General features: G+C 49.3%; 1 protein-coding gene across 2 annotated transcripts in view; it reads left to right on the top strand.

Annotated features, from left to right (window-relative positions):
• The window catches only part of TRIO (trio Rho guanine nucleotide exchange factor), a 300,662-nt gene extending 295,417 nt beyond the window's left edge, over positions 1-5,245 (top strand). For both annotated transcript variants that reach the window (XM_016152143.2, XM_036225270.1), the window contains 2 exons: positions 2,199-2,337; positions 2,884-5,245. In XM_016152143.2, coding sequence (XP_016007629.2) covers positions 2,199-2,337; positions 2,884-3,432 — 688 coding nt within the window. In that variant the 3' untranslated portion in view covers positions 3,433-5,245. The remainder of the gene's footprint in view (positions 1-2,198; positions 2,338-2,883) is intronic.
• The last annotated feature ends 22,044 nt before the right edge of the window (positions 5,246-27,289 follow it).

Genomic DNA, 27,289 nt, shown 5'->3' with positions numbered 1-27,289 from the left:
GACACATGCGCCTGCTAGTGACCTCTGGTGGGTGCTTGACCCGCTCTGTGAGGTGCCCTGGGCATCCAGCTCAGCCCCAGAGCCAGTCCTGCCCACGAGAGGGTGATGAGGAGCTGGGGCTGGGGTCACCCTCTGGAGGGCGATGGCCTCCGGCCAGAGTAGCCTCACTGGTCCCCAAGGTACTCACAGGCCCTGGGGGCCGTCTCAGTACATGGTTCACTCATTTAGAGAGCAAGACTGCGAAACCTGTGACCCAAGAGCAGTGGCCCCCCCGGGGAACATTGGCTACGTCTGGAGACGTCAGGGCGGGGTGCTGCCGGCGTCTGGAGGGTGGAGGCCGGAGATGCTGCTCGCGGTCCCGCGGGGCACAGGACGGCCCACCATGCTGGTGGTGCCCGTGGGAAGCCCCGCCCTCAGAACGCCCTGGTCTCTGAAAGGTCTCGGCATTTATCTTTGTTGAAATCCCTCTTCCTCCTTTTTAGGGGGGTCCTTTTCATACGTTTAATTGGATTTACAGTTTCTCCTCCATTTGCCCCTTCCCGTAGTTCTTGATAACGTCCTCCGGTGGGAAGGATGCGCAGGAGGACCGCGCGCAGACCCACGCAGGGGGACAGGAGTGGCAACGACGGCGCTCGAGCCTCGGGCCCCCTCACCTGCGGGGGCGCCCTCAAGGCCCCCCGCACCTGACCTTGTTTCCCACATGCCTTTTCTTAAAGAATTTGGAAGTGCCCCCAGCCCCACAGCCTTTATAGGGCTAGGCTGCCGGAGTGGCCCCAGTGGACAGCCCCCCACACCCGGTGGGGGTGGGCGTTTCAGGAGGGTCTGCCCCCCGGAGCTGCGCAGCTAAAACCGCCTGCTGCTCCATCAGCGTGGGGCCTGCTCGGCCCCTCTCTGGAATAGCAAAAGCCCAGCAGAGGGCAGAAGGGAGGTCGCCGGCCCTCCCGAGGCTGGTCATCGTGTGCCGAGGGCACGTGACTGGCTTCAGGGCCTTGGGCTCCCCGCCCCCCCCCCCCGGCCTCCTGTAGGTCCCTGCTCCGCCTCTCGCTGACTCTGTCACCTGGAGCTCACTTCTCAACCTGGGCGTCCTCTGAAACCTCAGCTACTTTGGTGGTGGTCGTGAGGCTAGAACGATGTCCAGCAGAGACCTGCCCCTTGGGGCCTTCAGTACCTGGGAGGGTCCTTTCTGGCTCTAGAAGCTTGGTGACTGACAGCTACTGCCCATCCCCCCTGAGGGTTTTTAGCAAGCACTGTCCTGGGGTCCTCGTCAAAAGCCCGCAAGACCTCCGTTTCTGGTTAAAAATGCATCCAGTGGCTGTTTCTTCTCACTGAAAAACTAAGCAGCCGGCCTTGCCATGCTGTTAATAGGATTTATTTTCGCACCAAATTCTCCTTGATCGCTCCCTAGTACCAGTCAAGTCACCAATCTTCCTGTAAGTTTGCTTTGCAAACAGAGAGGGCAGTATCAGGCCAGTGTTCAGAGAGGCCGGGCCAGGCCACCTCCTTACAGTTCCAGCCTTCGCTTACGAGCTGCGTGACCCTGGGATGGTTACGTGCCTTCCCCATGCCTCAGTTTCCTCAGCTGTAAAACGGGGACAATAAAACACTCGGAGAGTTGTCATGAGGATTAAGTGAATTGATAGAAAGTGTTTAGTCCCTGGCACATGGGCAGCTCTGTATAAGTGTATTTTAAGTATTAAAAGTTAAGTCCCGGTGGGAAGACTTTCTAGGCCGTCACGAAGCACACGCTGGACCGCCTTGTGGTCTGCGTCTCCGCTACGTCATCCGGTTCCGCCTTCCCGTCGGTCATTCTATAGATGACAAAACTAAGGCCCAGAGAGGGAGTACCCCTCCCTTCCCTCCAGCAGACGCCCACAGAGCACCTACTGTGCGCCTGGCCCTGCCAGGCAGCTTGCCCACAGCATTCCCTCACATCCAAGAGGCAGGGCTGAGTGGAGCCGACGGGGCGAGGGCCTCCCAGTGTCCCCTGAGGGCGGAGCCGCCTTGTTCCCCATGCGCATCTCCCCAGAGACCTTAACCAGAAGTCACCCTCCTGGTCCCGTCGTACGTCGGGTGGAGTATGACCCTGAACTGCCAACAGGACGTTGACAAGGGCGCAGAGACCGGCGCATTTGTTTCGAATCGGACCAGAAGGGTCTCTAAGGGGAGGCAGGGTCACAATGGCGTTCCTCCCTCCACAGGGCTGACCAGGGGCGTCTCCTGGACTGCGTGGTGCGATGGGGGAGCCTCACCGAAGGGAAGATCAGGGCGTATCTGGGGGAGGTGCTGGAAGCCGTCCGATACCTTCACAACTGCAGGATCGCACACCTGGACCTCAAGGTCAGTGGGCTCCGGGGACCAGAGGGCGGCGTGTTCCTATGACGTGGCATAAAGGGCCACTCAGCTCGTCCTCTGAATCCGGGCCAGGGAGCCCCCGAGGGACTGGGGACAAACGTGAGGGGTGGCGGATCGGAGCACCGATCTCCGGTCTCCGTCGCCAAGAGTCTGCTTTCAGTGACGTGAGGTCTTCAGACACTTCATGAGATGTCAGAAAGTTCTGTGAGTTTGGCTGGGCTGGTGGGGCTGGTTCAGCAGTAACTGGGAAGGGAGGGTACGGTGTCGCCGTCGGTGCCGGGAGGTAAAGCGGATCCCAAGCCCCACAAACGGGCGTTGTTCACACGCCGCCTCACGCCGGTCTAAGCCGCGCCGGGCCGTGGTGGCCGCGTCGGCCCCGTTTCCTCTCCGAGGGGCCTGCGTGCCGCGTTTCATCCTGTTCTGCACGTGAACAGTTCGTTCCGGCCGACCTCATAGATTCCTGGGGAGCATCACGCTCCAGCTGGCGATGGGGGTTGACGAAAATGACAGTTGCCTTATCCTGTCTTCCAGCCCGAAAATATCCTGGTGGATCAGAGTTTAGCCAAGCCCACGATCAAGCTGACCGACTTCGGAGATGCTGTCCAGCTCAACACGACCTACTACATCCACCAGCTCCTGGGGAACCCCGAATTCGCGGCCCCCGAAATCATCCTGGGGAACCCGGTCTCCCTGACCTCGGATGTGTGGAGTGTTGGGGTGCTCACATACGTACTTCTTAGTGGCGTGTCCCCCTTCCTGGACGACAGCGTGGAAGAGACCTGCCTGAACATTTGCCGACTAGACTTTAGTTTCCCAGATGACTACTTTAAAGGAGTGAGCCAGAAGGCCAAGGACTTCGTGTGTTTCCTCCTACAGGAGGACTCCGGCAAGCGTCCCTCGGCTGCGCTGGCCCTGCAGGAGCAGTGGCTGCAGGCGGGCCCTGGCAGCGGCTCAGGCGCGGGCGTCCTGGACACGTGCAGACTGACCTCCTTCATTGAGCGGCGCAAACACCAGAACGACCTCCGACCCATCCGGAGCGTGAAAAACTTCTTACAGAGCCGGCTTTTGCCTCGGGTGTGACCTGTCTTGAAAGTTCTTTCTCATTCTCTTTCACCTGCCAATCAGACGTTAATTTGACTTTCGAAGAGAAACACAAACCAACATAACTGCTCAGCTGCCGATGTTCATGGCGTGGAGTCGCGCTCCGAGCGAGCCGTGCTCGGCGGCGTCGGGACCCGGGCCGCCAGCTGTGCTGGGTGGAGGCCCTTCTCTCACACTCTGAGAGCGGGACAGCGTTGCTGTGCCACAGTCTTTTCTTCAGGTTTCTGCAAAAAAAAAGAAAAAAGAAAAAAAAACTTTTTTAAACGAACATGAATAGAATTTTGCAAATTTAACCTTTTCCAGGATTTATTCAAGGAAACGAAATGCCTGTGTTCATCCACTGGTGTTAACGAACAAAACAGAGATACCGAACACCTCTGGGGGGAGACACCCTAGCGGTGACCGTCCCCACCCTCACCCCCGCCCCCCGCGGCCTCGTCCAGAGCTCGGCGTCCACCTGGCTCTGAGCTTTTCCAGCTGCCTGATCTGTGAGCGTCCCTGACGCCAGGCTAGGCTTCTGAGACGTGCATTCAACCTCAAACTTTTGCATAAAAACAGAATGAATTGTTTTGCTCTGATGAAATGTAGGCCTTACTTGTATATAAGACTGGTCCTGCCTTCCGTCTGTCCTTGCCCCCACCTGCCCCCCCTCCCACCCCACGCCCCCCGCCTACCGCCCGGGGCTTCCTTGGGGGTCAGAGGGGCTCTGCCCATCACCAAGGACATCAGGTTGGGTCCTGCCCCACTGCCCCCACCCCCCAAGCCGTCAATCAGATTGTTGAGCAGTATACAGTCAGATGAAAATACTGTAAATGCACTCATTGGGGTTTTTTGTTTGTTTGTTTGTTTTTGGTTTTATTTCATATCATGTGCAATGTTGTGGCTTTAACATTTTATGCAACTATTTATGAAGACCTCTGTTGTACCTGTAATAAATATATAGAAAAAGCACATACTTCGTACGGTGAGCTTTATGGTTTTGTGCGTGTGTTGGGGGTGGGCCGGGGTGGGGGACTGTGCCATCGGTTCAAGGAGACTTAACTCTTTGTGAACTCTGTCAGTTTTGAGGACTGTAAAAAGTGATTTCATACTCTGAATATAAAACTGGATAATAGGGTAATGTTTTAAAATTTATTATGCTATTATTCAGAATGCCAAAGTATTTTTTTTCCCCCCCCAAAACCAGTCTGGACATTTACTACTTTTTAGACTTTTTGACATCCAACTTTCTGTACAAAAATTGGCTGGACTTTGAGCTTTTGGTAAGAAATAAAAGCCAGTTAAGCGCTCGCCACCTTGCAGCTGGCGCCCTGTGTCTCCGCCACTGCGGCGGAGTTCATGCTGGCGTGGGGAGGCCTCCCACAAAGGAGGCCGGGTTTCTGGGCGCGCTTGAATTTTTCTGGATGTCTTTTTATCTTTATTGTGAGAAATACACTAAAACAGAAGCCAGCTCGCTTCCCAAGCCAGCCAGACACCGGGTCTTGAGCCATAAACTGGCGTAGTCAAGCTTTGCAGCTTCCAATGTATTTTATTTATTCTTTTTGTTGGGTTTTGTTTGTTTCTTGTAAAATTGTACAGAAACTTTTTAAAAGAGATTGGACTCAGAACTGGATGTGTATCGTAACCTCACAACTTTGTGTACTGTTTCTTTTATTATTTCAGTTAAACTTTTACATTATTTTGCATGTATATTTCTTTGTACAGAGACCTTACATGTTTACACAGTATGATGTGATGTAAATATTTTATTTTGCCATCATTTATTTTAAAAAATTAAACATAATTTGCCTGATTTTTGTGTTAGGCCTTTTATTTAAATGGGTCACTGTTGAATCCCAAAGGAAGATAACGGAGGGAGAGATGGGATTGGCCTCGTGGGCCGGGGGAGGGGTGCTACAGGAGGGAACATTCTGAATCCGGAGTGTGCTGAACACAGCCAGAAATGGAAGTCGTGAGGCTCCTGCAGACTGGTTCAAAGAGCCCGGACGCTGGTGTATAAACCAGAATGTCAGCTGTTTACAGTGTGGCTGCACCATGTCCTTGGTTAGAATATTTTGACAAATATAGAATCAGAGCAAAGAGAAGAACTATTGCATCCTGGCCACAGAAAAGTAAAATTAACGTCATCCAGACGGACTGAGGAAAATGTAGCGCTTCGATTCCAACATCAGCATTATGAGCAAAGCAGAGATTTTGCAGCTGTGAAGACCCCCAACCCCACCCCACACGGAGTCGCCTGGTCCTAGGGGATTTGCAGACCGGGTTTCATTTTCCATGTGTTGGCTGAAATCCTGAAGGTAAGACCCTAAGTCAGGGCATGGGATGCTCACTGTCCCTGAGGAGGTGCCTCCTTTGGGATTTCTCTGTGCTCCAGAGGGGCGGGAATGCAGGGTCGGTTCTAATCCACCTCAGCAGCATGAATGTTCGCAGTCCCAAGCCCCATACTGGGTCACGTGGCCGCCACAAGTTACAGTAAATTCTAAGCATCATATAGCAAGCATTAGTCCAAAGAATATTAGATCATTGGAAGGAAAGATCCTTTCAACTGTCCATTTTTGAGACGAGATGAGAGAGAGAAATAATTCAGGGAGTAATAGAATGCTCCGAGTGTATGCGTGTGTGGGATTTAACTTACCAGGAATAAAGTGCACACATCATAAGTATATAGCTCAGTACATTTCTGTACATGTATGACCTGTGGTCACCGCCCAAAGGAAAACAGGGGACATGTCCATTAACCCCCCGAAGATCCCTTGTGTCCCTTCCTGGTCAGTCCCTCTCCGCCAGGGGCGATGACCACCGTTATGATTTCTGTCACCCATAGGTTAGTTTGCCTTCAAACGTCATATAAGTAGAATCATGCGCTATGTACCTTTTAAAATTAGGCTAAACTATTCTGAGGTCATTGCAGATTTGCATGCGGTTGTGTGAACTGTACCTTTTGCCAGGATTCCTAGTGATACCATCATGAAACCCATCGCCACGTTACAGAGGGATGTGGCGAGCTGAGGTAGCAGGCAAATCTAAATGTCTCTGCAGAATGACTTCCGGAAAGGATTTGAGAGGCCGAGAGGGCCAAGGGCAGTGTGCCTGCTGCGTGTGGCCATTGATACGGTCAGGACCTTCCTGCCTGCTTTATGGGTTCTTTTCCCCTGGTCTGTGTCTTTTTCTCCCTTGGGGCACTTTGATTCCTCACGGAACTCTGATTGTCAATAGTGAAGACTTACTGGGAAATCTTATCTTCTCTCTCAAGTGTCCACAACGTCCTCAAGGCGGTCAGGTTTCAGGGCAGGTGAACAAGCCCCAAACACGGAAGTGAGTGCTCATTTTGAGTTAAAAAAAAAAAAAATTGTAAGCAAATGTAAATAACAATCATGAAAGCAAGCCTCTGGGGATAGTTCTTTATAAATGAAAACTGGTTCATTCTCTAATGATTTTTTTAAATACCTAGGAAAAATCTAACAGAAGCTGTGTAAAAATCTCTTCACTGAAAACTACAAAATGTTGAGAAATTTAAAAAGTACTAAATAAATGAAGGGCAGATACCATGTTCATAGATTGGACAGCTCAATTCTGTAAAGATGTCCCTGGTCCTAAAATCCATCTTAGATTTGATGCAGTCCCATTCACAGCCCTCACAGGATTTTTTGTGTGTGTGTGTGAGAAACGACAAGCCTATTCTGAAATTCATATGGAAATGCAAAAGACCACGAAAAGGCAAAGCCATCTCGAAGGACGACCCTGAAGCTGGAGCACGTCTATGACCAGTCTCAAGGTCCATCACGAAAGTCTCATACTCAAGGGCGTCGGCGCGAGGATGGGCAGGACCGTGGGACAGCCTGATGAGCCTTCGGCTTTTCTGGCTTGTTCCAGAACCCGCAGAGACCACGATGGCTCGGGAGAAGATCCTGGAATTAATGCCACCCATCAAACGGCTGGTACTTAGGAGAAAGGACCCCGAGGTCAGAGCCAGAAAGAGAAACTTAGAACATTGCGGTTAGGAAAAGACGGCGGAGAGTGCAGGAGGTGAGGGAGGCGGAGGGCTGAAGCCATCAGCTCGTTACGTCGACAGGGATGTCACTGTCGCTTCAGGAACTTTTTTTTCCTAAATTTCTCTTTTATCAACTTCCTGCTGGGAAATGTATGGTTTCAGCCAGCCGACTGGATAGCATTGATTCGTGTGACCCGCGAGCCTAGGCCATCACTGGAACGTTCCATGGGATGGCAGGTGAGCAGAAACACCTAGGCCTCCACGGTCACTTTGGGGGCATTGATAATGCCACTGTGTAAGGCATTCCAAAAACCTCCAGAGGTAAATCTAAACCAAACTCGAAGATCATTCATAGAGGATCAGTTGAATAAATTAAGGTACATTCATACGAGGGAATTACCATATCACTTATTTATTGTGTCAATAAGGTCATTTTCTGTGTGGATCTGGAAAAATCCCTATGATAAAATTTTTTAAAAAATAAAAGCACAATGCAAGACAGTATGTGTGGATCCCTGAACTGTCATAACCACATTGAATTAATCTTATTTATTGGTGAAGAAACAGAAGTTCGCAAGTGTAGAATCCATGGTCCAATGAATAACTATTGGTGTTTAATTCTACTGGAGTCCTATGAAGACTTTGACTGTTAACTTTTCCCCGGCCCCTCAGTCCTGGGCATCTGTCATTCTCAGCTCTGTCACTGCTCACAATGTGGTCCCTGGGCCAGCAGCATCAACATCACTGTTAGAAAGGAGGAGCTGGTTAGAAATGCAGAATGTCATTTCCTACCTGGATGATTATTTCCAGCCGTTCTTTCCTTCTGCCAAAAGTAAAGAGCATCACGCTGTTTTTAACCTGTGGAACGCACGTATAAAGCTTAATGGTGGGTGTAAAAAATCTGCTGAAGACCTGCAGTTCGTTGCTGCATGAACGCATGTGAACCTACGGAGATGGAAGGGATTCAAGGGATCGATCCATCTACAAAGGTACAACAATGCTGACCTTAAGTCTTCTCATTACCTCATGGCTTCTCATTACTTCGTCTCTGTCCGTGCCTATCTAGAATGTATAAAGAATTAAATAAACTCCATTTTAGCCTGAAAAAAAAAAAAAAGAAATGCAGGCCATCGGGCCCCAGTGGATCCAAACCTGCTTCTGAGCACGAGCCCCCCATGCCGCGTGTGCTCATTGACGTCCGGGACAGACACGTGTGGGCACGAGGCAGCGTCACTGCCCTTTCTGTTACTCTATTGCATAAGACCCTGGGAGTCAGCCCAGCATCACCAGACACACGAAGACGAGATCTTAGTTCTCCCTCGTCAGTGCAGAGGTTTTAAAATGACGACGACGACGACGAGAGTGGAGAGGCAGCCGAGAATGACACAAAGCCCCCCGCCGCGATTATCCCGCGATGATAGATAGTTGGGGCTTCTTTGAAGCAGGGCTTAGGAAGAGAACAAAGTCAGCGTGGGAGCCCCGATGAGTGAGAAGGGCCTTTGTCCTGTCTCCAGACAGCCGCATTTCTTCAAGTGAGGTAAACACGCCCAGCTTTGTTAGTCTTCCATGATAAACAAAACCGAGCGGGGAACACGCAGCACATCAAACAGTATCTTGCAAGAGGAAACAGTTTGTAATCCATAAATTACGGCAACAACTTGGAAGGAAATCAAGGTCTTTGGCCAGGGACAAGTCTCTCAAGAAATATGTCACCAGAATATACAGACAGACAGAGCCTCGGGAATGATAAGAACGGGGCATTTGCATCTCAAAATACATCTCAAAAGGTTCGCTAACCTCTCTCTGTACCCCTTCTCTGTTTAGTTGGCGATAGAATTGCAATGAAGTGTTAGGTAATGAAAGCCCAGTGACTAAAAATCGAAACCCTTAAAGCTTGAATATAGCCCATTCCTCAGTTTGAGTCGCAAACATTGTTTGAGACGGCAAAATTAGAATCTGAGCTTTATGTTCTTCGTTGGCCAGAAGCCCTACTCGCAGCAAGGCGGAATCTGGTGGAGGAAGTCACAGGAAGTTCTTCCAAGTTAAGACAAGGAATCGAGACCAGTCTCTCAAAAGCGATGCAGTATTCTCGATGAAGTCAGAGTAGGGGCTCCGGGGGCTGGGGGGGACAAACAGCAAATGGAGGAGGTCATTTCTGTCTCAGTGTCATATGAGGGCGACCAAGTCATCCTGGTTCGCCTGGGCCTTTTCCAGTTTTAGCACCCTAGGAAACCCCTCAGCCACAGGCAAACCAGGACAACTGGTCACCCTACTGACCTGTAAGTGGGGAATCATCGGGCTGTGGGCAGGGTTCCCAGGGTTCCCGGTGTCCAGCGTCAGACACTCTCCGTTGGGTCTAAATTTCAGTTCTAAGTCCACGAGGCTGGGCCAGACCTGCAGGAAGTACACACTTTGGAGGAGAAAAGGGCAGGGCGGTCACTTCCCAAGCATGGGTCCACTAGTCCGGGATGGGAAGCCTTTCATGAGGCTGGTGTTTTTTAAAACCCGGCTTTCATTTGGAAAAGGCTTCTTGAAAAGTCCTTGAAAACGCTTCCTGTTTTTAATTAAGGAGATCTCCAGAGCATCGCCATGGGGTTCCTGGTGCTCTTCCAGTTTACATCGAATTCTTCCTCTCACACCACACTGAAACCTAACCCAAAACATCAGCCCTGCGCTGCGGGGGGACTCGGGGTTCCCCTGTCCTCAGGGGACAGAACGAGCGCCGCCCGACCCCAGCTGCGGGCCGCCCCGCAGGACGGCAGGGCCTGGGGCCCTCCAGTCTCGGCAAAGGTGCTGCGTGGGATTGTGTGAGCCACGCACTTTCGGATGCAAGGAACAGGGCTTGTCTCGAGTGTCCTCGAGCCACAGGCTTGAGCAGGGCTGCGGGCGCCTGCGAATGGGACCCGCCGGCCTCGGGCGCCAGGGCAGCCGCGGAGGGGGCCGCCTGGAGCCTGGGGGTGGGCGCTGCTGGGGCGCCCGGGGGCTCCAGGGGCCCAGCAGCAAGGCCCTGGGGACCTTCTCTCTCGGCTCCACCATCAGCATGATTCTCTGGCCCCTCACCCTACTCGGGGTGTCCCCCCACCCCTCAGCGTGACGCTCGCTCAGCTCGGCTGCACGCATCCTGCCGGCTCAGTCCCGACCCTCCAGGCTCCTTTACAAGTTTCCGCCGCACCTCTACCTGCCCCCTTCGCCTCCCATTTCCCCCATCGTGCGTGTGTGTGTGTGTGTGTGTGTGTCCACGTCACATCTGGTCCCATCCACCCGCATCGCACGTTGCCCTCGGGGTCAAACCCTGGCCTGGCTGGAGGCGGAGGCAGGACCCGGCTCCCGAGCCACCCGCTGGCGCTGGGGTGGGCAGCTGCGGGGCTGGGGAGGCTGCTGTGCCGCCCCGAGTTATTCGCGCACCGCAAAGGCCGTCGCTCCCGTGGCCGCCGTGAGCGGGGTGTCCCCTGGCCTGCGCCCCCAAGTCCTCTTTGTTAGACATAAATGATGTGGCAGGATCTGCAAGATGTACATTTATGGTTTTTTTTTTTTAAAGCAATGTAGAATGGGGTCGAGAGTGCCTACTTGTGTAAAAAGAAGAGGGAGACTGGGCGCCGATGTTCACGGGGCCCCTGGCAGAGACGTGAGCGCGCGGACGCTGGGGAGGGCATGCGGCGGCTGAGTGACAGGGCTGGGGGCGGGACTTCTGACTGTGTTTTCTATGTATCTCTTGGATGTTATGTAAATCAAGTTTTACACTTTATTATTCCTTTGAATAAAGTGATTCTGGCCTTCGTGGAGTAACTATCACAGCTGGTAAGTGACTTCTTTTTCGACGTAAAATGTCAGGTTTATTTCTTCTAAATGACTGCTTATTTAATCGGCTAAATGCTAATGCATCATCATTTAGTTCAATTCAATATCAATAACCTGGAATGGTTTTCCATTCGTCTGTAAATTTTAGCTCCGTTATTCCCGTCTCATCGTATGGCCTCTGTTCTTTCAGCTACTGCCTTCTCTGTGTCGGTTTTATAAATTTTGTGCATCTTCAAGTCTCAAAAACGGACAACGCATCTGCAGCCGATGGTCGCCATGGGACACAGGGAAGTCCCCCGCTTCCAACAGGCCAGGTGGGGGCCCACGGCTAGGAGGTGGCCCATCCTGTGGGTGAGAGCCCACACCTGTTAGCAGAGGTCCTGTGCCTTGGCTTCTATGGCTGTGAAATGGGGAAACGATAGTCCTCACCCCGTAGGACAGACATGAGCATGAAACGAGTCATCAGATACAAAGTCTCTAGCACAGTGTCAGGCGGTGGTCAGTAGCGCTCCTGTGGTTGTTATTTGCCGGGAACACCAGAAGCTCTGCCCCCAAAGTTCTTGGTCAGCATTAGTTCAAGGAATTTCTAGGTAACGCCTGGGAGTAGAGGGGGCCTTCCCCTCCCACATCGCTGGGATAGATAATCTTATCATTTTTCTTGTAGGAGTGGACCTCGTTATGTGATTTGAAAAATAAGGAGGGAGGCATTTATTGCAGCCAGGTGTGGCAGGGCAACTAATGGAATGAGTTTCTTCCATCTGCAGACATATCCCTACAGAGCCCCCTCCCACACGCCCGCCCACCAGGCCTTGCAGCGAGTGTGGTGCAGAATCCGCACTTCAGTAACCCAGGCCCTTGCAAAGGCCAGACGTTCCTTCCAGAATTGTAAAGGAAAGGGAAAAAAAGCCGTTTCGCCATCTACTTCCTGATTCTCCATTTATTCAGCCCAGTGTTCTTCAAACGTGACTCCCAGAGGGAGACGCAGAGATGGAAAACCCTGGAGTTTTGCTTTCCTCCTCCTTTGCTGGTTTCCTCCATGGCGAGGGCTCCCCACCACCCAGCTCAGCCCCCGGTGGCTCAGGTAGACTTCCGTGGGCAGCCTGGGACCCGACTGCTGTTCACACGATTTCTCGGTCAAATGCGCTCCACACGCCAGGAATGTGCTCCCGCTTTGGAGAGTTTGTAGGTTGAGGACCTCCACTGCGCCAATGGATTTTGAAATATTTGTTTGCATTTCCCGTGCTGGGCTGATGGTGACACACTTTAAAGACCAGATCCAGACATGACTAAAGCCAGAAGCAACCCGGATGTGTTAGTAACGTGAGCCGTGAATTCCCTTTTTCTGTTTACGGCAGTCTGAGTTATGTCTCTGTCACTCATAGCTGCAAGAGTCCTGAAAAGTTCACATACACACGTAAACAGTAACTCGCACGGGTTAGGCAGCCGGGTGCTGTTACAGATCAAACCGGAGGGCTGCTGGCAACCTGTGCGCCCAGAAAGAAACAGGCCTGATTTTAGTCTCGTCTGCCCTTTCTTCTCCGGGCCCACACCCCCCGGGCTGGCTGGACCGCCCCCTTCACACTTGTATGGAAATTGATGGTTCTGTGTCTCATCCTGGGTGACACTGTTAGGCATCCTCTCAACAGTGGGGACACAGGGTGCCACCAAGCATGTCGACTTTCATTGCCACGCGGCTGGGATTTTGTGGGCTCCAACGGTATATAAAATTACAAATGCGTTTTGCCTATCACAAGCGAATCATTAGGCCACGCTTAACAGATGCCTGAGCGTCCCGGGGTGATTCCTCCTGGCCGGGGCTCTTATGCCCTGCCCTCTTTTGCAGACAGCCTGTGGCATAATGGCAACACTGGCCCCAGCAAGGCAGGCCAGCACCCTCCACCAGCTTCTCCAAACCCTGGCCTTCGGGTAGGGACGCACGAAAAGCTCTGATCAGGGTCCAGAAGCTCCTCCTGGTTTTGTAACCACTTACCAACAGGCAGACCCTCAAAGCGGAAATTCAACAGACAATGTTACATAATTACTTCTCAATTTTGTTTCTGTGGGACACTTGCCAGAAGCCTGGGGGTGGGGAATGCCTTAGAGTCTGGAGAGACAGCTTGACCTGTCTCTCTGTCCGCGGGACAAACCAGGGGCTTCTCATGTGGGAAGAATAGTGCAGAGCAGGATGGGGGCGGCCATGATTCTTTATTATGGACCACTTTTGAAGCTTCACGGCAAAGCTACTTTTGATCTTTGGCTGAAATGGAAAGATCTGGAATAAATGACTTCCTCCTCCTCATTTAAGCACACAGTGTTAAGTGTTCGAATTCCACTCCTCGCTCTGGGACTGCGGTTACAGAGGGCCAGAGGCTGTCCAGGCTGACCAGCCATGGGGGGAGCGGGCAGTCTGCAGCTGCCCCGTCCTCACACTCAGGTGGTCAGCCAGGCTGAGCGTCCCCGGTCTCCCCACCCGAGCCATGCACAGAGCTTTCCTGGGTGCACAGGAGAAAGGCAGACACAGTTCAGGGCCCCTGTCACTCCTCGCTAGCCGGCCCCTCCCTCAGCAGCTGGGAAGCTAGGAAAGCTGTCCTCACTGTGATGTAATGAGGAAGCTGTTTTTGAAATGCCTACTGATGGATTTTCCTCTTGGTTCCTGGGTTCCTTCCTCCTCCTTCTCCTCCTCCTTCTGGCAGACTTTCCTCCAGGAGGAAGAGAGTGTGCCCGGAGCCCAAAATAGGGAAGGAGGATGGGGTGCGAGGGAGCTACCGACAGACTACAGGGGGAAGGAGAGAGCCCTCATTGCTTGTTGGGAGCAAATTCCACAGGGGCGAAGACAGGTAGAAACACCAAGGCGGGTGAGAGAGGTGGGGCAGGAAATCCCCGAGCGGACAGCTTGATCCCGGCTTCCCCAGGTGCAGCTGGGGGAAGAAGATGGACCACCTGTTAGAGACGCCGCCTGTGGGTACCGGGCCCCAGCCGGTATCCAACCAGCCACATTAGAAATGGCCAGGCGTGGGGCCTCTCTGGGCCTGCGGTACTCGGTGCTCGCGCAGTCTCCTGCTCCTGCAGAGAGGTGGAGGAAAATCCAGAGCATCTAAGCCAGCGCCCTGCTTCCCGACGTATGCCACATGGCACAGGAGGGTCGGCGCCGGGAACGGAGAAGGGAGCATCCAGGCGGACGTCTCCGGCAGTGCCTCGAACCCAGAGTCACGCACGTGTCACCCCAGGAGCTTCCGCATGCCGCCGTGGGAGGGCGCAGGGGCTGGTCAGAGCAGAGGGTCAGCAGACAAGCAGGACGGGAGGCCGCAGAAAGCAAGGCGAGAGGCAGGGGCCCGGACGGTGGGAGATGCAAACCAGGACTGCCCCAAAGGCCAGGCATCCGAACACTCTCTGCAGGGCAGACCAGCAAGGACGTGGAGGAAGCGGCACAGAAACCCCTCAGTGCCCGTGGCTCCCCCGAACCTGCCTTCTTAAAGGAGAAAGGGAGGAAAGAAGCCCCTCGAGGAGAGAGAAACAGCCCTGGCGAAGAACCGGAACTTCAGCTTAGTAGTTACCTCTAAGGAGAGCAGGCCAACTCCAAAGAGAGCGTTTTGTCTGAGAAAAATCGGGATCCCTCTCTTCATTCTGTATTTAGTCCTTCAGCAAACGTGGGATCACAAATGGCCGGCGCTGGTTATGGACGCGGTTTGCTCGCAGAACGCCCACCATTTCTAAGATGAGCCATTTCCCTCCTTTTCCATACATCAGCCTCAGTCTACCCTCCGGAGATCCTGCACCTTTGTAAACTTGGCTCCGAGGAGGGACAGGGGACACCCACATGCCAGGACCTCGCCTAGCTCCTCCCCTCGACTCCATCAGCAGAGACCGCAGACGGGCCCCAGCCAAAGCCGAAGGTCTGCGAGTCTCTCCCAGGGAGCCAACCACATGGGGGCAGCATGATTCTCAAACTCCCCCTGGAGATGTCTTACAGAAGCTGCTGATTTGCCTCTGACCTTTCAGGTTGCAGGCGTGAATTCCAGCAGAAAAACCTCAGACTACAGTGAGTACGAGCACCATGATTCTAAATTTCAAGACTTTCACTTCCAGGGCTTTGGAGGAAAGCTCTCCGAAAAGGAGAAGGAGGCTTCGCAGGACATTTCCCACTGTGCTCGTGGATGCTTTGAGTTTTGTCTTTGCACACGCACAGACCCACTGGAAGGCAGACACCGGAAGTGCGGGGTGGAAGAGTGACTCTGGGGACTGAACCCTGTTTGCCATAACAAGCTCCGAATCAACCCACAAAAGCCAAGTTGAATGTCTATGGTCACTGACAACTGTTATTTAAAAAAAAAAAAAAAAAAAGGCAAAGAAAGAAAAAGAAAAAATTCTTCATGCTTCACTGTAAAGATATTTAGCAACGGGACAGAGTAACACTTATTCCACGACCTATGTTACTTCTTCTGTGTGAGAGGCTGATGAAATGTTTGATGAGACTTTACTTCAAAGCAAACCAGTTAGAGGCGTGATGTGTCTGGCGTGGTGAACTCCGTTCCTCGCCACTTCCTGTGGGCCCTGCAGGGAGAGGATCCTGTCCCTACTCCTCCCCTGTTATAAACCAGGCTGAGGTCCTTGCCTTTGCCTTGTGCTCTGAGTCGGGGATAATTAGGGCTCCTTCCTGCTGCACCTGCCCACCCCTTTTGTTTGCCCAACCTGCTCTCCCGGCAAAGGGCAGATGGTGGGGGCCAGAACAATAGCTTCTCAGCTGGGGAGCAGATAAGGGAGAACCAGCTGCTTGTGGATCCGGAATGGGCGTGGCCGTGCCTGCCAGGAGGTAGAAGTTCAAGCTCCCAGCCCGAGAGTCGTAACCACATGAAACTTGGGCTCTACACCCTTTTCATTCAGAAGGTATTCAGGAGGTTGTCGCTGGACTGAACGTGTAGGAAATGTGAGCTGGTGAGAAATACCCCGAACTCTAAAGATGGACCGGAAAAGCAGTGACTTCATTTAAGTGTTTTCTTTAGTTCTTACGGATAAAGAAGAAATGAGAGGGGTTGAAAAGAAGTAGGGAAAAGGTCAGGTGAGCCAAGGAGGGAGATGGGGTGCTCTCGCCACAAAAAAGAAAGGGCAACTCCGAGACGTGGTGGAGGTGTTAGCCAGCGCTGTGGGCATCGTCATTTTGCAGTACATAAGTGTATCGAATCGACACGTTGTACACCTTACGTTTACGCCACGTCTATGTCAATGGAAAGGGGTAGATGATGTTTGAGTCAGTGGCAACGCTCACAAAGGAACCAAGCATGAGACTTGCAGATTGCAGACCGCGTCTGGGAGCAGATAAAAGTATTTCTGGAGCCCCACGACCTCAGGCCTGTAGGACAGAAGCCAGTGGTACACCCTTGCCACGCTCACCCTTGGCCTTAAACTTAAGCCAGTTCCTTTAGCTATCACAGCAATATCCTCGCTATTAAAGGAAAGGCTTCAAAATGTAAAACATAGGACTTGTTAATAGTAAAAATGACTAACATTTATTGGGTGATTACTAGAGGCCTGGCATGGGCTCCAGGCTTTACATAAGTTAATTCACAACAACTGTGAGTGGGTTTTGCTGTGATCCCATTTCACAGAGTTAGAAACTGAGCAATAAAGAGGTTAAGTGACCTAGCAAAGGTCGCCTAGCTACTGAATGGTAGAATCGGGCTTTGAATCCAGGGGCTCTGGATCCAAAGCCTACCTGTCTTCGCTGTGCCGCTATTGTGATCTATCTAACAATATGGTTGTATCGGTCATATAGTTATCATGTTGTCTCATCATACCCCACATGATTCATGCTTGCCATGTGTCAGGCAAGCTGTCGACCCTTTACATGCATCCATTCATTCCATCCTGTTAGCACCCCAATGAGAGAGGCACCATTGTGATCTTGGTGTTCCAGATAGGACCTTGGGGCTCAGGAAGGCTGAGCGACTTGCCCAAGGTCACAGAGCGAGTCAGTGGTGAAGCCGGGATTCTCGCTCTGAGTCTGACTCCGGAGTTTCAGGACCTCCTGCAAAGCTAATCTGGCTCCCATTACCCAGGGCCTCCCTGCTCGGTGCATTGCTGTGGCCCAGGTAGCACCCTGCATAAAGCATTACCTCAAGTGGCACTTAACGTATTAGAACAGAAGCATAAACATAGATGGTTAGTAAACTTCCTAGTTGTCCTTCCTTGCTGAAGGCGTTAGGGAAATGTGTCTGACTTATACTATTCCAGCCAACCTGGATTCACGTCTTTCTTAGATCACCAGGCTACATACACCCTGTTCCCGAAAGAAAAGAATTGTCATCGTTTGGCTTGTGCCCGAGGTCACAACCTCCGTTTCTTTGCTCGTAAGATGGGATCGACTCCAAAGGCCCTGAATGCTGGCACGCTGCATGCTCACAATCTGTGAATCAATCTGGTTCCTCTCCACAAGGATTCCTTGTGGGTGTCACAGAACAATTTCACGGCGCTAGGTCTGCCTCTTAGAAGGCTGTCCAGATGGTACCACTGCTGCCTCAGGTACCATGTCATTATGTGCACAGAATCTGTGAACCAGAATTTGGAAGAGGAACAGCAAGGACCTTTCTTTGCTCTGTGATGCATGAGGCCTCAGCTGGGGAAGCTCATAGGCTGAGGGTGGCTTGACACCTGGGGGCCGACATCACTCTCACTCTGGTGCATGGCACGGGCTGGGGACAGCACAGGCTAAGGCCTGCCAACCGGAGTGCTCACCCAGGGCCTGTCCGTGGAACAGGACCTGCTCCCAGCATGGCGGCCACGCCGCTCACGCTTCCTGCGGGGCGGCTGCTGCCATCCCAATTCCAGAGAACAGGCAGGAAGGCACATCACCGTTTATCTTTGTCATAAAAGTCAGGAGCCCCCCAGATTCAGTAAGAGATATAAGGCTCCACCTCTTGATCGGAGGGTGGCCAGGTGGCCTTGTAGAATTCAATGGGATGGGAGACCGTGTGCAGCCGCCCCTGGAAACGGCCATAATAAGCCCAAGCACATAAATGAGAACTTGCAGGATCCACTTGCCTTATCAGAAAACTAATGATCTCAATACAAAAAAAAAAAAAAAATTATTGAAATCTTTGAAAAAAAGCTGATTTCCTGTATTCCAGCATTTGCCGGTTTCTTTGTGAAACTTCACAAGAATAGGCAGAACAAGAGTTAGAGAAATATAGTTGACGAAGCTCCAATTCGTACTCTAAGCAACTGCGGACAGACTGAGAAAGCTCGAGCCACAGTATTAGCAGGGGAGGGCCCTGTAGATGACCTGGAATAGGATTTTACAAGAATGAATAGGGAATGAGGATTTTACGAGAATGAATAGGGAATTAGCAAACGCTGCAGTATTAGAATGACAAAAGGAGGAAATTTGAAAAGGCCCAGGATGATGGCTTGCTCCTGGATTCCACTGATTTCCTGGTAAAGAGTGATAAATGCTTAATGCAAGAATAATACCCTATCAATTATGTAATTATGCTTACGTCGAAGTTATGCTTAAGTTATATTTTTTTAGGAACCTGAATTTCTGTAATTTTTGCCTGCCCATGACTCCTTCCCCCTTCTCCGGTAACAGACGGGCTTGTTACCGGAGATCCCATGTCTGTTAAACCAAGGCCCCCACCACCCCCTCCTCCTCTGGGCTCATGATCCAGGCTGAATCCTTGCAATGATTCATGCAGTGATTGTTCCAAAGTGTGAGTGTGTGTGCAAAACCCATTCTCTAGGATTTCCGTGGCTGCCGGAAAAGAAAAATCTTCTTTTGTCGATTGTGTTTGCTAAGGGTCACATGAGCCTGGATCTGGAGAGAGAGTAACCACATTGAGAAACTTATGCCAGGAGCCGGAGCCCCCGCCCACACTTCCCAGGTGAATTCCCTTTTTATTGACTGAATCCCCTGCTATTTCTGATTAGGATTCTGTCAAAACCATGAGGTCCTGGCTTATATGTTAATGTATAAGCAACACTCCACAGGATGGACCCGCCGTCCTCATTCAGATCTTTTGCCCTCGTGTGGGATCCTGGGTGGAAGAGCTCTCCCCCTAACCCCCAATCCCCACTCCACCCCGGTGAGGTTAGAGGTGGTGGTCTAGACCGGGGAGTGCCTAAATCAAACCCCTCATGATTCAGAAGTGAGCCTGGGCAGAAAGGCCACCAGCAGTCCTCTCTGGGAGTATTCCCGTGGGCCTGAGGGCAGAACTGGGAGCATCACACATGCCCCATGAATTACTGGCAGGACTTCGGAGGGAAGGGATAGGGTTATAAGGGAATAAGTCTGCAAGAATTGCAGCAAGGATAAAGCCCTGAAAAATATCGGGTTCCTGAAAAATGGAACTCTTCATTTTTCTCTTGGTGCAGACACATGCACACACATCTATAGCTAGTGCTTTTAAGGTGTTTAAAAGTTTACAAACTGAGATCTCAGCTCTGCCCTTGAACACGATCTGCAAAAGGGTCTGGGGCAGAACCTGGCTCCTGCCTGCTCACAGGCTGCCTTTCGCTTGGCTGGAGTTCCAGGGCCACCATAGAGACAAAGACCTCTCCTTGCATTTCTGGGCCATCTTGTTGTAAAATGGTTGCTTTTAATGAAAGCTCCCTTTCCTTGCTGTTTCTTCTCTCTGTATATCATTAAATTTCACTGTATTCGCAAAGACTTGCGTTTGAGGGAGGCATACGTTTTTGTTTCTTGTGTTTATATTTACTGACTCATTTTAATGAAATAAGGTAATTAATTTATTTTTCCCACATTTATGGCTTCTCAGAGACTACTGATTATGTTATATTTTTCCAAAAGATATGCTTTTCTGAAATATGTGTGTATATATAGTAAATATGTATATGTAAATAAATGTATGTATGTATTTACTATATATAAAATAATAGCATATATAATTTAACATATTTATTTACTACATAGACATATACGTTATATGTATAAAAACTATACAGTTTTAAAAACTGTATAGTTTTTAAAAGTTCTTAACAACAGCAAAACTCCTAAGCTTCTTGCTCTAAAATTTCAAATCTCTTCCTAGTTCGTCTGGCAATTCTTTTCAATTCAAATATCGAATCGATATGCCTTTTCTACTCTCCACCATTTCAGACACTACCTTTTGACTCCCTGTTACAAAATGAAAATGAGTCTCCGATGCTCTTTCTACCCTTCTGATCACCCCCGCCCCTCTGTCCTACCAATATAGTAGTATGTCGCAGCTTTTTAATCTTACTATAATGATGTCAGCATTGTGTAATGCTGAGCCAAGAAGCGTGATGTGATGTATGTTTCCTCTCCTGGACAACTGTTTGTTCATCTTGGAGTTCATTGCCTTCCTTTCGTTCACTCGTTTGCTTTTCTAGGTACCTGTACTTAATTTCATTCCAAGTGTGCCCTCAGCTCTATCATATTATTTGCCAAATGCTCAAATGCATTACTGTATAACTAATTCCATTTTTCTCCCTGGAGCCCCCTTTTCCAGAATCCTCTGGCTTCCTGGACTCACTAGCTGCACTGCTATCATGTAGGGCTCTCCCTTGGCCGGGCTCAGCGTTGTTCTCGAGGCTCTCTGTGTCTGTCCCCTTAGCTTGAATTGGCCCAGCATCACACTCTATACAGGGAGACGGCTGTGGCCTCTCTCTCCCTGCAGGTGCTTCCTAATAAGTGAAGGGGGCCGGAACGTGCCACCCCAAAGTATGCTTCTTTGGCATATGGATTACTTTGAGCTAAAGAACTTTGAGAATCAGTAGACACAGGAAGAGCTCTAAAAACAAGGCACAAGCTGTCCTTTTGTAAAGGAAATTTATACTTATACATTTCCATTTGTCAAGATATCTTCTTCTCATAACCAGGAAGAGAGCTCTTAACAACTCTTATCAATGGAGACTTAAATCTGCGGAACAAAACTTGCCAAACAACCCTTGTTTACCATCCTTTCCTGGTCACCTTCCCATAACTTGCCTCCCTTGCCCAGAAGCTCCAAAGCCCTTTTCTTTGATTGGCCTCATGTGATATATAAGCCCAATTCTAGCCACCTCTTTGGGTCACTCACCGCTGGTCACTCCCAGGCATATGAGTGATGCACATGTTAATAAACTGTTTTTCTCCTGTTAATCTGTCATTTGCCTGTCTAATTTAAAGGTCCCCAGCTTGGGAACCTAAGATGAGTAAAGGAAAGGTTTTTTTCCCCCCTAGCAACCCTAGTGAAAAGTGACTTCTTTATTCTAATGTCTATATTACAAATCCAGGGAAGGCTCCAGGTGGCTCTTTGTGGGGCACTGGTCCCTCCTTGACCAAAAGTGATGAAGATGCTCTAATGGCCCCTTTAAGACCTCATGGACCTGGGGAGGGATGGGCTCCCTGGAAGAAGGGGGCTGAGTCGACCCATTAGAGGCAGGGGCACTAACTTGGGAGCCCAGGGACCAGGTCTCTGTTCTTGGTTGTACCCACTATGTAGTTGCATGACCTTAGGAAAATCGATGCGCTTCTCATCACCTCAGGGTCCATTCCCTTCCAAGGAGGAACCCAGGTTATAGTCTATGATATAATCCCAGATTCTGAAATCTTACCCTCTGTCCAATAAGAGCTCGTAATATAAGGGTGCTCTGACTTGGACCTTGGCATATTTCACAACGCAATACTGGAAAAGAGAAACCAGAAAGTAAATGGTGCAAAATTGTAAAAAACTGTAAATGGCATTAATTACATTTTTTACTATGAGTGAGGCATTGTTGAATGTTTTACCTGGGTTATCACATTTTTAATTTCCTAGAATTCTTTCTTGTTCTCTAACTGATACAGTTTCAAAGCATCTGGTTATATCTCTGTGCCTTCGTTTCCTCATCTGTAAAATAGGATAATAATCTTATCTACTTTGTGAGGTTTTGGTGAGGATTAAAGGAGATGGTGCGTGTAAACCATCAAGTGCCAGGAATATAATAATCATTCAGGACCTATTACCAACATTATTATTAGCTATCCCTATTGGTTTTCTCCATAGTGGGCATTTTAGGGGGACGCTTTCTCTTCCTGCTAACTCAGGGACACTTCTCCATCTACTTCTCTTCTTTCAAAAGTGTGATGCAAATTTTTGCCACCACCCTCCCTCCCGCCCCCCATGTTTCTTCTTTGATTTTTCTGTGTCCTTCTTTTTAAATTGCTCTGGTCATTTTAAAGTAGAAGAGATGACTAATGTACCCAGGCAGTCTGCCACTGTTAACCGCTGCCTGCCAGTTTTCACATTGGGGTAATTTCAATTTTTTCTTTTTTAACTTGTTTTATTTAACCTATGGTGTTGCTCAAAGGCTCACACTTCGTTGTGTGCACTGTCTCCTTTTCATTAGCGCAGTGTCAATAATCACATGTAAAGTCCCTAGCTCGTGTCTGCAACATGGGAAGGGCCGAATGAAGGTTTGTCTTTATCTTTTTATCTTCTTTGTCTTAATACATGTTATGATTTCTAGCTCTAGGTAGCCGCTAAATAAGCTTCATTCTGAACTGGGAAAGAAGGTGAGGCATCGCCTCCCCTCTCACCCATCAAGACAGGCATCTGTGAACAGGTAGGCTTTTGTCAGGGCTTAAATTATGGGCAGAGACAGCTGGCGGAGCGGTGTGTGAGTGCCCTGTGTCACACGGTACGGCTTTAAATCATGTTTGAAGATTCAAGGGGCATGAACGAACCAAAGGATTCTTTGTTGCTTGTCCAAAAAAAAAAAAAAAAAAAAAAAGATCTTACCAACGATGAGTTTCTAAGAGCTCTTGTCATGGACGCATGCATTCATTCATTCTGCAAATCTTTATTGAGTGACTGCAGTGTGCTAGGATCTGGGGATACCTCCTTGTACAGGACAGATGAAGTCTGTGCTTCCTCAAGAGGCTCATCGGACTGGTGTAGGGTAAAAGAGCTTTGCCCGTCATCAGGACTTTTATTGAGAACCACATAAATATTCTGCTAACCCAACAGCTCTTCCTAACTCCCTTCTCTTTTGCCACCCCCAACTGCCAAGATGGGAAAAACTAGATATTGCTTTCTCAGCTTCCCCTGCAGTCAGGGTGGTCACATGATGCCATTTTGTATAATGTTACTTAAGCTATTATCCTCCAGGGCATCTGGGAAGGATACACGTAACTGGTGCTGTCTCTTCTTCCTTCCCTGAATTTGAACACAGTGCTTAGAGCTTCACAGCCTTCATGTCGGAAGGACCAAGAGAGTCACAGCGTGCAGAAGTAAAACTAACACCGCTAATGCCTGCTTCTGGGCTCCCTGTGACCTGAGACTCCTACTCGTTTTATCCACCACAATTTAGGCTTGTCGTTAGTCATAGCTGGAAACGTTCTAACGCATCAAGACAGCTATCGACGCAAACCCTTTTACTTTTCTCTTCCTTCTTAAAATAAAACTTCAAAAATGTTCCCAAATCGAATTCTTTAAAAATTTTAAATTGCCATTGGCCGATCATTTACTTAATATTTTTGACAGGGCAATTAACTTCTCCCCCGTAGGAATCGTTATGGAGTAGAAAGCCGATCTGGCAGCAAGTAAGGAAAAAATCTTTTCAAGGTGTGTTAGCTGCAGGCTCAAATTCCAAAATAGGGCTTGACGACCCCGGAGAGCTACTGTGTGGCTGTCTCTTAAGCAGAGGTGTGACAATGCTGCCTCTACTGCAAAGGGAGGGAAGGCAGGAAGACTCCTATAAGCATCTCAGTGAAAGGAAAGAACACAGACGCCCACAGACGCACAGACATCGGCAGCAACACGCAGACCCGTGGGGCCATCATTCCTAAGGGAAACTCGACCAGAAGTCCACAGAAACTCAAGTTGCAGCAAAAGCTAGTGTGACTACCGTTATCCTAATATTAGTAGAGCAGAGGTCATCGAGCTACATCCTGAGGGCCAGACATGGACCTGAGAGCTGAGATGGGCTATTACATTTGTAAATGGTTTAGAGAAAGCGAAAGAAGAATATTTTGTGACATGCGAACATTATATAAAATTCGAATTTCCTAAGGCGCTATTGGAACACAGCCACGCTCATCTATTTAAAAATTATCTTGGGCTCCTTTCATTGCCGTCATGGCAGAGTTGAGTGGTCGCCACGGCTCGCACAGCCTCAAATGTTAACTGTCTGGCCCCTTACAGAAGGTTCGCCCACTTCGTTATAGAATTTCAGGCCAGAGCAATGATCTATTTCACAAAAAAATGTCAAAAGTATATCAAATATCAACTGTTAGATAAAGGGATCAAAAAATGAGGCAAGAGTCTCTTTAACACAGAAAAATCCCCCCCAGTTTCTTAGGTGATTGTGTTAAAATTATATTAAAAATTATACCAGTTATATGTAATTTTGAAAATTTGTAAAATACTGGGAAAGATGCAGAAAAAAATAAAAGTAGCCTTTAATCTTATCGCCCATGATAATTAATATTGTGGGGTTTAGTCTTCCAATATTTTTCTGTACATAAGTATACTTCCCACAACATTTGGCTACATATATTATATTAGTATTATTTCAGCTGTAGTTGGTAAGAAACCTCTCTTAAATAGGCTTAAGCTGAAAATAATGGGAGAAGTAATGTTTTGGGCTTACCTAACTGCAAGACTGCTTCAGGTATGGCTGAATCCAGGAGCTCAAATAATGTACTAGGGCTCTTTCTCCATCTCTTCTTGGTTTTACTTCCTTCATACACTTCTCAACATCAGACAGGCTCTTTCCTTATAGTGACAAAAAGGACTGCGCAAATCCCCATTGCACCTTTAATCCACACAGCAGCGTCCCTATAGGAGGAACGAAAGAGCATTTCTTCTCCAAAAGACACAAATATGAGTCTTTCCAGTGTCAATAAATATTTTCGACACCGTGGGTTTTATTTGCTGCCTAATATATAATCATTTAGATGTACCACAAGTTTTTAAACCAACCTGTTTGAGGAAATTTTCATCTCAGAATCATGATTATAGGATTGGATGGGGTTGGAGAAATGATCCAGCACATTCTATACCATTTACAGTAGAGGAAATTAAGGCCCAGAAAGGATAAGTGATTTTCCACTATGGTTCAAGTAATCAGTGATGAGGAGTCAGATCGAGATGATTTTAAGATCTCTTCTACTAGCTGTTCTCTCTTAAAAGTTCACCCTGAAGCAAGATTCCAGGCTAGAAAAGCAGTCAACAAACAGAGCACGTCTGCTTTGGGGATTCTGAGAAATAAATGAGTCAGAGAAAAAGCGCATTCTGGTTTTCTTTCCTAGTCCTGAATTTACTTCTAAAAGGGGGTGGATGGGGGTAGACAAAGCCACAAAGGCTGCTGTTTGTTTGTTCCTCTTTAACTAAATATATAAAAAAAATATGCTCTGTTGTTAGTCAGAGCTGAAAGCCCAGTGAAGTAGCTCAAAGTTTTAGAGATTGCAGCTGTTCGTATATTTCTGCTTGATTGTCAGATCATACGGCAAAGTTGTTTTTTCATTCTGTATATTTCATGCGGCGAGGCTCCTTCTGTCCCTGCAACCTGAAAAAGCTTACCGGGTGGAGACATGAAACAGAGCATAAGCAATATGCTCAATACTATTGTAATAACTATGTATGTGCCACGTGGGTGCTAGTCTAATGCGGGGGGCGGGGGGGAGGATCGCTTCGTAAATTATATAAATGCCTAACCACTATGCTGTACACCTGAGACAAGTGTAAAATAACACTGAACGTCAACTCTGATTGAAAAATAAAAATTGAAAGGTAAATGAACACATGGTCCATACAAAACTATGTATATGAACGTTCATAGCAGTATTGTTCATAACCCGCCCCCCCAACACACACACACACACACACGCACACGCACACGCACACACACGCACACGCACACGCACACAAATGCTTACTAGGCATGAAGAAGGAAGTGCCATCATTTGGAAGGCCAGTTTGTTGACAAAGACATCCGAGTACTCGGAGTCTTTCTTTAGAGGAAGGGAAGGAATCTACTTGCAGACTCAGTGAACCTGGTGCGGAGGAGGAAAATGGATGATAAACCCTTGAAGAGAGACAAAATTCCTACGTGCTGTGTTCTCAGTGACCACCAGACACTGAGCAGGAGACCCAGGCAGGGGAGACTGAGATCGCTGTTCCTGGCCTTGAGAGCTCACATTCAAGTGTGGAGATGGGGGGAGGATTGGACACGTAGCTCCCAGCATACTGGGCACAGTGGGAACAGGGGCATTACATGGGAGGTGGTGGAGCCAGGTTGCTGACTCGTCGTGGGTGGTCCGGGATTGCTTCCCAAAGGGGAGCAGGCTCGAGCAGAGTCTGGAAGGATCGGGGAGTCAACCAGCTGAAGGGGAGAGGGAAAGCACACCCACTAGTGCAAACCCCAAGGTCAAAGGCCAGAGACAGTGAGTGGGCACCGCTTCGTGCAAACCACAGGACAGATGGCGGGAATTTGGGAAACAGTGAAGCTGTCTAATTTTTAGAAAAAAAAAAAAAAAAAACTAAGGAAATGCTAAGTTGCGGTTCAGACCTACACAGACTCTCCTGAAGTTCTCCACAAAAAAACTCACCGCCCCACATCTTTCGGTTCCCTTTACGCTCTCATCCGACCTCCTTTATCCCTCTAGCCAGCATTTAAGCTCTTTTTGCACTCTCTTTATCAACATCTGCTCTTAGAAAGAGCTAAGCCTTGTTGGCACTAAGGTGTAAGTGACTAATAGGATAGTGTCATAATTTAGTCGATTGATGTTTTTTGTACAGTAGACTAAATCCCAGTCAAAGGAACACATTTTGACCTGTAACATGAGGCCCCAGCTCGAACAGCTCAAAAGCCGCTGTGCGAAGGGGTCCCAGAAGGTTCTGTCAGAACCGCGGGATGCCTTCAGGGTTCTTTAGGCTTACTTCTGCTCCCGCCGTGCTGGCCCCTCTCTCGAGGACTCTCCTGGTTTCCCCTCCTGTTTAGGCTACACCCACGGCTTCCCTCCTCCAGCTTTGGCCCTCCGGATCTTGGTCTCATGCTGGGTTCACCATTGCAGCACTTGCTAACCCTTATGCTGTGAGGGTGAACCTG

The sequence above is a fragment of the Rousettus aegyptiacus genome, unplaced genomic scaffold, assembly GCF_014176215.1.
Source record: "Rousettus aegyptiacus isolate mRouAeg1 unplaced genomic scaffold, mRouAeg1.p scaffold_m13_p_8, whole genome shotgun sequence".
In the NCBI taxonomy this organism is placed as follows: Eukaryota; Metazoa; Chordata; class Mammalia; order Chiroptera; family Pteropodidae; genus Rousettus; species Rousettus aegyptiacus.
The sequence above is the reverse complement of the archived record's forward strand: the minus strand, read 5'-3'. Positions and strand labels throughout refer to the sequence as shown.